Source organism: Myzus persicae, unplaced genomic scaffold, assembly GCF_001856785.1.
Source record: "Myzus persicae strain clone G006 unplaced genomic scaffold, MPER_G0061.0, whole genome shotgun sequence".
Classification (NCBI taxonomy): Eukaryota; Metazoa; Arthropoda; class Insecta; order Hemiptera; family Aphididae; genus Myzus; species Myzus persicae.
Window position 1 is genome coordinate 265,825 of NW_019103632.1, and position 10,655 is coordinate 276,479.

Consider the following 10,655-nt stretch of genomic DNA (forward strand, 5'->3'; position numbering starts at 1 on the left):
ACCCAACTCTGGCTGTCACAATACTTTATTTTAACAGCCCCTTAAATTTCAATGATATTTGTACTACCTAATTAATTAGCATGAAATAGTATGAATCTATGCAGGTTTACCTATTACCTAGTGTTTACATTCTGGCGGAATATATTATACCTATACATCATTACAAAATATGAATTAAGAAATACAACACATCTGTGTAACAAATACTTATGACCAGGCCGGAAAACTTAATGCATTTGCATATTTCTTAGGAATAGCTGCATATTAAAAATCTGATTTAATAAAAATTAGTTTCATTGTACATACAATCTACATACAACAATTTATGTTGAATATTTTTGCATATTCAACTAACTTTACACGATTTTGCTTATTTAAATAGGTATTTGAAACTTATAAATGCATATTGTGTTAGTAAATAAAGACGTCATGTCGTTGTTAATATGCCTAAAGAGAAAACATCTTTAAGTAGTCATTTACATACGTTCGTGGCTGAATTTGGTGGAAATGTTTAAGTATTGATTCTAAAATATCGTTTTACAAATATGCAAATATTGAAGAATGACAATCAATTCGGAAAGAAGATTTAATGCATATTAACATGAGTAAAATAAACATATTAACATTTGCTCTATTAATTGATTGATTTATACTTTTATACTTAGGACTGTGAATAATCGAAGAATTTTTCTACAAACAAGATCATCTAACAAAATCTACAAACCAAAACTGAAAAATTAAAATTTATAGGTACTTATTATCTAATTAAAAAATATTTATTAATTTTGTAGGTTTATTAAAATACATAAATACCCATATGTGAATTTTAAAAATAACTTCATATTGTACTGTAAAATACGAGTATTGTTTATTCAAGATTTTTTATGAGTGCATATTATATTGTATACACATATTTAATTATTTTTTAACGCATTAAGTTCCGATCCCTGCTTATAACTAACTCTACCTAATCATTCATATCTAACATTTAATTTAACAACAGTACATTTTCAATTTATTAATTTAATTTTTAATGTAGTTAGCTATATAATTCCTAAAAATAATATATTTTGATTTTATGTCAAAACTTATCAACCATAAACGACAACAGTATTAATACCTACATTACTTTTTACAAAATCAGCTTATCCAATAGTTGCAAGACTGGATATTTTTGTCACTCAAACCATCTAAATGGTTTTGTGTAGTTAAAACGATTAATTAAGAAATCCAAACACCTTTAAGTTAAATTAATAAACACATTTTAATACCACTAATAATAATAATTTTTATAAACGCACTAACCTACAGTAGCAATGGGTCTCGTATTTCGACTGAATTAAAAACTAGATTCATAAAATGACTATAACTATAATAATATGAACTGCCACACCCAAGATTGTAATGTGTCAGCTCAACATTTTTGCTCTAGGGAGATCTGATACTATCGCAATAAATCTTTATTATGATCATATAAAGATAAGTGGAAAATTGACTTTGCTGTAGTATACTAATAATGAATTGAATTAGCAATAACTGCAACAAATCTAGTGAGCTAATGGTTCTTTAAACATGATTTAGTGGCCCATGATTGGTCCATTATTAAATTAATACATTTTTCATGCGACCCTGCATAAGTAACTTAAAATTATAATTATTATTATAATAATATATAAATATTATTTGTTTGTATACATTTATATTATTTATGGGTTTCCACAATTTTACAGCATGCATGCTGAGCATTATACAAATCGACAATCGTGTTTGCTATCAAAATAAGAAAAACTAACATTTTAGATATCAAGACTATTCAATTCATTCTAATTTTTAAACTAACGACGTTAAACGTGATCTGCTGAGAGTAAATTTGCTATGTTAGGAACTTGTAAGACGGAATCAACAAATGCCAATGTAACATCCTCTTAATTAATATAAAATTTATAATAAAATTAATAATTAAACTAATTTTTGTACGTTTTATACCGTTTTGATTTTCGTATTAACATAAAATAACGGAATAGTAGGTTATTGAATAATTAGGTTATAATATTTATTAAAAAAATACCATTGATGAAATTATTAAACTTAAAATAAAATTACATTAATGCGTAGTAATGTGTTTATTTGTGATACACCTATATATTTGATTTGAAAATTTCATCAAACAAATGCGTATTTGAATAAATATTGTTAAACGTGATGTAAATTTGAAAGTTACCCGCTATCACTAGGAAAGTACATAGCATAAAAACCAATGGTCAAAGTGGGATCCCTCCCCTTTTTGAATTGAAAACTTCTTTAGGCGCGTTTAGCACTTTTTGTGGGTACTGAATTGAACTAAGCCTTCACGCTCGGCTTTGTAACGCTCATTTAGGTGAAGTCGGCTCCAGTCGACTAAGCATGTGAGGAACAGTCAGCAGGGCGAGAGAAAATATAGTCGAAGCGTCACTGCCATACTCGCTCAATCAGGCAGAATTGGTTAGGTTAGGTTGTGTTGCTTAGGATGTTACGATGTGTGTGTGTGTGTGTGTGTGTGTGTGTGTGTGTGTGTGTGTGTGTGTGTGTGTTTATATACACAATTATAATTAAGTACATTGTACAAGTTATTAATTTATCAATAAAGAACGCAAAAACTCGTGTTTCGTATTATTAATTTCAATTTGTTGAAGTTTTCACTTCTGTTGTATGGTCTTAAGCACACACATGTTTTATAATTCATATTTCCCATCCCTCCATTTATTTTGTACGACTGTTTAACTGTTTAAGCAATACATAAGAACTACATACATTTTGAAAGACATCCCTCTACTTATTTTGAGCCACTTTGACCACTGCATAAAGTATTAGTACATATAACGATTAAAATTTAGAAGTAAAAAAATAATTAATACATGTTAATATAATATTATGCATTTTTGTGTTTTAAAATTATATTTTCCATGTATAAGTTTTGTTGATTCAATTACACCATCTAATGTTATTCAAAATTTGGATCACAAAAGTTATTTTACTCTCAAAATAATTGACAAACACAGTCCATAACCTACCTAATGGCTAATGATATAATAACTGTTAAGTGATTACATACACAATACTTTTTATACTACCTACATTAGTACTAATTACTTAAATAGTTAAATATTAAATGAATAATGTAATTTATAATTAAATTTTTTTTTTTAATGCTTAGAACGATATTTTCGGAAACTATTATTTTAGAAATTATAGTCATTTCTTTATTAAGAATAATATATAGTTTATAAGGCGGCCGAAATGTTATGTGACCCACTGCTACTCAACATTAGTGCGTTTTCTATTTCGATCAGCAAATAAAATATTAAATTTGTAAGAATTCCTGTTCCTGAATTTGTTCTTACCTTTAATATATCGAACACTATACATATATTATAGTACCATTGACTTATACACTCCACTTCTTGTTTACTCCATGATTTCATTCTCAGAGTTTAATTTTTTTTTAATATATAATTTTATTATTTGATTTTAACTTTTTTGCATTAAACATTTTTAATTTGTTTCACAGAACACAGTGTACGTCCACATATTTTACGACATAACACCGTTTAGCCTGTCATGGCAAATATCATGACTTTCTACGTTAGGTTAAACTCATGTTTAATATTTATTTTATTCATTTTATTTATTTAAAAAGTCTTATACACTACCGTGGTGTTACAGTGGAATCAAATTGATATCGTACAGCAAATGTAGGTACCAGACGTAGGTACTACCCAGCCCAGCAAACAACGCTCAAAGCAACAATATTATAATACTATATTTAAATTTATTGTTCATTAATTATTTATTTTATTATTTTGATCGTCACTTCACAACGGATTAAACTCAAAATTGCAACTCAAATATTTGTACCAGACATACCGACCGGCTCTCCAAGGCAGTCTCAACCATCACGGATTGTAGATGCAATGACATACAAGGGATCTACGAACTAGGGTGGCCATATCAGTGACCAAGATTGTCTCGATGTTTTGAAAAATATAGAAAATGTTGACATAAAGAATACATTTGATGGATCATAGAACTGGAGAGAGCATATTGGCGATTAAGATTTTCTTAATGTTTTTGAAAATTTTGAGAATGTTGGATTATATGAAATTCAAGGCAAGATTTCTATTTAACACTGAATATATGACATAGGGAATATGCCATATGCTAAGTAAAGGTTTCATTTTTGTTCAATATTTAGAATATTATTCACCATCGTTAGGCTTCACAGTGAAAATGCTAGAACCTCGATAAATTCTAAAAACTTAATGTATGGAAATAGTTAAGACTTTAGGAAATAGGTTCAGCTCAAAACAGAATACTAGTCAATTAATACTATAAAAATATATCCAATGTGAATAACTATAATATTTTAACCACGTCCGCTAAACGAGATTTAGAAAATATACTTTCGAATGTACTCAATTGGATCGATTAAATTTAGTTAAAAATTGAAGGCTTTAAACAGTAGACCAAATGTGGAAAACTAATGTGAGAATCGTGAACTTTAATTTTCCGCTTAGGTAGTAAATTCAGATTTAAATGATGTGAACTTAAGTCTTAAAGTCGTTTATGTCCGTTGTAAGAATGTAAACACTATGTTGAGTTAGTTCTTAATTGACGATTATTCATTTATCTCCAATGAAATGAGTAGGTATTCCACCATCGACAAACTTACTTTTGTCTATTAACTTGTAGGCAAAACACCTGTGACTGTTCCTGATATGAAAGGTTCAAATGTATTTGGGTAAACATAAGCTTGAACATACTACTTAATGACAACTTGAATAGATGTAGACTTAAATAATTGTACGTTGCTTTATTCAGGAAATGATTTAGTTGACTAAATTAATTGGAAAAAAAAAACAATAGGCTACTTAAAAAAAAAAGAATTTTTATTTAAATTATTTTGATTAAGAATGATCAATTTTCTTACATCCAGAAATATTTATTTTATAAAATTTGATTAATATAGTAGCTCAATTCATTTTAAGGAAAGCAATCAATTTCAGACATATCAAAGAAGCATCTTTTGTACACCCTTTTGGAATTCCGTTTCCTCTGATCCGAAGCAATAACTTCGGTCGTTGGTGAGCCTTTACTGGTGCTGAACTCGTTTGAATTTCTATTTCTTTTTGAACAAATGAAAAAAAAAATACATTTAAGATAAATATTATGGAAAAGCCAACGTATTTAACATTTTTTTTCTGAAAATAAATAATAAATATAAAATACCTAATATAAAAAATAAATATAATATTATTGAGTTATTACGTTATTATTATGTACAGTCCTTATTATTCAACAATATCCCCTTGACTTACGATACTAATTACTTTGACTTCTACATATTTAGCCGCCATCTCTATCACTCATTTGTCATTACTCATGAGTTATTTTAAAGAAGGCTTGGCATTAACGAGTTAAAATGTTAAGTTACTTTTAACTAATTTTTATGATGAAACACTTTTTTTTAACTTAAGAGAAATCGCATGTGTTGTTTCCGTCTTAACAAGATAATGTTGATAATGTTCTTGCCTAAAAGTTTGATAATAGATCAATTTACTCTAATATCAAAACTGACAGCAGACTATTGAAACAGGTGAACGAAAATTTGTTATGTCATACGCGTGTAAGACACAGACAACACAGTGGGTACAACGTCCTCTTAACGAGGTAAAACATGTTTCATTATATATAATATGGCAATATGCAATTCCTCATTAGTTATAATAACCGTAATATAATGTATAAGCCCCATAGAAGTATAGTATATTTTGTTATGAAATAGGTAATTATTATTTTTAAATTTAAAAAAAATTATCTTCAATACTATTTATAGGTTATTTATTAATAAAATGTATTCTAAATACTAGATTGTCATCTGCTGAAATGTTGTACTCAACATTTTTGCCAAACAAAAAGGTTCGACTTTCATTTAAACAGAAATGATTTTTATTTAAATAAATAATAATATTTTATTGGTAATGAGCAGGGCTATGAATTTAATGCATTTTCATGTTTTTTTTGCTACACTTTATAAAAAAATGGATTCGGCCAAAAATTTGTTTTGACTTATTTGTAGTTCAAATACCAAATTTTACTTTGCATATTTTTGGCATATTTCATGGGTTAGGGCATATAAATGCATGTTTTAATAATTTTGTTGTTTAAATGCTTTTTTTCGTAATATTCAGTTTTATCGAAATTATTCTATTTTTACAAACAGTACTCAACAAAAACAAAGGGTTTCAAATTATGTGTAATATTTCAAAAATATTAAATTGTGAAAAAAATGACGTAGATTTAGATATATACCAGAAGATAATTAATAAAATTAATAAAAAAATTATACTAATGAAAAAAATAAAAATAAAAGTTTAATTTTTATAGTTTTTTTTTGCATATTTTAAGAATTTTTAGAGCATATTTTGTCAGATTTTAGTGCATATATGCATGCATATTTAATAGTTTTTAAGTGCATTAAATTCACAGCCCTGGTAATGAGAGTCATTTGCTTGTCAATTGTCATAATATTCTCTTAAACATATAATATTATGACTAGGTGTCACACAACATGCTACTGAAGTTGTGAACGACATGACAGAAGAAGCCAAGCAACTTTATACTTTAGCCTCTAAGTTATAACGATAATTGAACTATTTAAATATAAAAACGGCAATAATGTATGTTATAATATTTTTGATTCTGACAGGAGTGTGAATGTATTGATTTTACAATGACACATTTTTTTTTTCATATTATTTCAAAATATTTTTCTCATTTTGAACTATTTATGGGCATGAAAAATGTTCTTTTTTAAAATGTTTGTCAATTTGCATGTTCATCATTTTGACCAAACTAAAAAATACAAAATACTTTAAAAAAGAGGAATGTCTCTCTGCTGTACTCGGGTGTCTAGAAGGTCGCTGTAATGGATGGTATTACATTTGAATTCAATGAAATCAAATCAACGAAAAACAATTCTGAGCGGAGACGGTATGTCAGTTTAGGATATTTTATTATTTTATATTGTTATTACTTATTAATTATTATTAATATGGTAGCCTAAAATTTGAATTAATATTATTCTTAAATTATCAGTGATGCTTTAAAAATATTATTTATACCTATGTAAAATTGGACTGTTTTGGAACCGAATTACAACAAAATGATAAACGTTATTCTTTGTGTTAATATGCAATTTTGTCTAAATTTGAACTTAAAATGTCTGTAAAAATAATTGTATTCATATATTTTTTAGATTTCTTAGTTACGGAAAAAAATGCTTAAGGGGAAACTTATTTTAAATTTTCACTCTTTAGCTATCATAATTGAACATTTGATACATTTTTAACTACGAAATCATTTTAAATTTTCAACTTGATAAATATATTGTCAACATTTGAACTATAAATGCTTATAAAACAAAATCGTGCCTCTATATTTTTAATAGTTTTCAATTGCTATTGTAACAAGTTATCAAGAGTCTTGGATTTCATTTTCATGCTTTTTTACCCCACCAAACAATTATATTGACATAAATAGAAAAAAAAATGAAAATTGAAAATGTGCGTCAACAGTTTAAAGCGAATCAAAATGTTTTGAACATTTTATAAAATATATGAAGTAGTGAAATAAATATGGTGTAAATTTCAAATGTCTACAGTAATTCGTTTTTGAATTACAACAAAATAAGAAAATCGCTATAAGAGAAATCGAGTGAATATCCAATGTAGTAAAAATATCAACTTCAAACGCTCATAAAAATTTAATTTGACTTTCTTCTAAAAATTTTTTTTTGATAAAGGTAAACAGACTTATTAGGTATCTTGTATTAAACTTTTAAATCTTAGATATAAAAAGAAAATTTTTTATGAATTTCTAACTAAATATAATTTGCTAATTTTCGTGATTTTTACGAATTTTGTCAAAATTCTAAGTTTAAATGCTCATAGAAAATTTCTATGGATTCTCACACAATTTTTTTTTAATTTCCACTTACAAAAACTAACGAGGAATCTCGTATTATATTTACAAGCTTTTTGACTGAGTGAAAATTTTTTAATCGACATAAGCTTAAAAAAAACAAATAATAGAAAGACAAAAATGTTATATGCCTAAAAATAGTTCAATACAAGTCAAAATATTTTGAAAAGTTTACGGTGTATTTAAAACGATAACAAAAATATTCAAAGAAAATATCATGTACCTAGAGTCATTTTGGAGTTAACTAAAAACCAAAATTGATTTTTTCGAAAACTGTTTTTGAGTCCTACCAGAAAAGTTGCCGTTGAAGATAATCGAAGCACTTTTACTGCGAGAAACCATGACGACAGACACAAAAAAAATAATAAATAAATACATTTAAAAACACACATCATTGTAAAATTAATACATTCATCGCTCCGCTCAGAATTTAAAATTGAATATTGAAAATGTCTTTAAATATCTCAAAACGAGCTATGAAAATTATGCTGTTCATAGAATATACACATAATATTGTACAATAATTTGGATCAACAAATGGTTATCATTTTCCGTATTGTAAATCTACTATTGAATATTTTGTAATACCATATTTTGTTGCCTTGGGATTTAATTAAACCTACATTTTTTAATATCATTGAACAATATTGCAAGAGGAACATTCAACAAGATTTGATGATTTTTATAAGCATGACAAAAAAACAAAATTAGTCTAGAATTCATTTCTAGTTGAAATAAATTAAGTCAAGAACAATTTTCAAATGTAATTCATTTAACATTAAAAAAACGAGTTTCTAAAAAATTATTTTCAGGAAGCAACTATTTTGCTGCATTTTTAAAGTTGTCTTCCAGTATCTACATTACCAAGAAACCGACAATTTTCACAAAAAAATATAGAGGCGTTTGCAATTACATTATATGTGAGCAGACGTTTTCGATTATGAAAAAGAGAAAAAACCACAATTCACACATAAATGATGAACGTTTGTAAGTGGATTCCGAGTCTCTACTAAGCTAATATAGAATAATTCACTGATAAGTTGCAGACACAGAATTCTCATTAATTTGTAATTTTACATTTTTCTTAAAAACAATTTTTTTCTGTAATATTTGTATTTTTTATACATATATTTCCATGTAAAACAACTAAATATATAGAAGTAATGCAATAATTAGTATTATATCATAGGTAATTTTTTTTTTTATTTATGTAGCTATCGAAAATTTTTTTAAAAAACATGGCACATATGGTTAATACAAAAGTTGCAGACCACTGGGTCCTAACCTATCTTGTAATTTAATTTATCTTTATAAAGGTCTGTCCTAACACTTCAAACATATTTCAAGATATTAATGCTTAGTCAACATTTGTACTAGGTTTGTACTCTACTGAAGATAAAAGAAAACAGTTTATTATTACATAACATTATATTTTGTTTGGCATTTTAAATGTATTTTTCATAAATATTTTTACTAGATAGTTACCTAATTATTATTAACACAAATTCAAGGGGTCCATTTTAATATAAATTTCTAACACCTTAATAGGCAAGAAGGGACATCGACTTGTTTGGAAAAATCAATAAATTATTATTGTCAAAGTGCTCGAAATATAATGAGTAAAAGTTTTTAAACATCCATAGATAGGTACAAAGTTTCTCAAATTTGGGAGAGGGTATGATAATGGGTATATAGAGATTTGAGTTCCACAACTTCTTATAAAAATGACTAGCAATAGCACCACTATAATATTGAGCACAATATTAAATAACCTACTCATAACATTAGGGCAGTTACTGCTAATATTTCTATACATCGGCTTTACTAAAAAAATATAACTACAATTAAATAATAAAACGATTAGTAGAGAAACGTATTCACTACGAGACTTACATGTTCATTACGCCTTGAGGAGTTTTTGTAGCCATGGCGGCGTCAACATCGTTGCGAGGATTAGAATCTTTTACAAATCTCTCGATCGAACCCTGGACTCCATCTCCTTCTGGAGCACTTCTCCTCAACCTTCACATTATAAAAAATTTAAAACCATGTTCTGTTATCGTTTTATTAATATATTTAACATAGCATTTAACTTGTGGTAATCCAAAAATTGTATTTCTATGTTTTAGAATTATTATATGAGGTAGAATTTAGTTAGAATAATAAAAAGATTTGATCAAAAACTTGGAAAAGTATTATTTTAAGTATGTACTTTCAAGATGTAAATGAACTTAATTTTACAAGTCAATAGGGGGTACAACTATTTTGAGCACAATTCAATGATCTGATCATACATTAGTGCAGTCACTGTTAATATTTCTGTACACCTAATTTACTACAAATATAAAACTACAGTTAAGTAATAAATCGATAAGTATAGAAACATTTTCACTACAAAACTAACCTTTTCGCATTGCCTTGAGAAGATTCTGTAACCACTTCGATTTTAGAATCGTCGAGGCGATTGAAACCCAACATCCACCAGCCGGTCGAACCCAAGCCTCCATCTCCTCCTGGAGACCTTTTCGTCAACCTTAACATTATTAAAAATTTAAAAACATGTTCTGTTATCGTTTTATTAATATATTTAACATAACATTTAACATGTGGTAATCCAAAAATTGTATTTCCATGTT

General features: G+C 27.0%; 1 protein-coding gene across 1 annotated transcript; it reads right to left on the reverse strand.

The window, feature by feature from the left end:
• Positions 1-4,922: 4,922 nt before the first annotated feature.
• On the reverse strand, positions 4,923-10,552 carry LOC111034950 (the record flags this gene model as incomplete). The annotated part of the gene is made up of 3 exons (XM_022316400.1): positions 4,923-5,161; positions 9,913-10,041; positions 10,424-10,552. Coding segments are annotated over 3 exons (400 nt in total), but the record flags the coding sequence as incomplete, so codon positions are not given.
• Between the last annotated feature and the right edge of the window lie 103 nt (positions 10,553-10,655).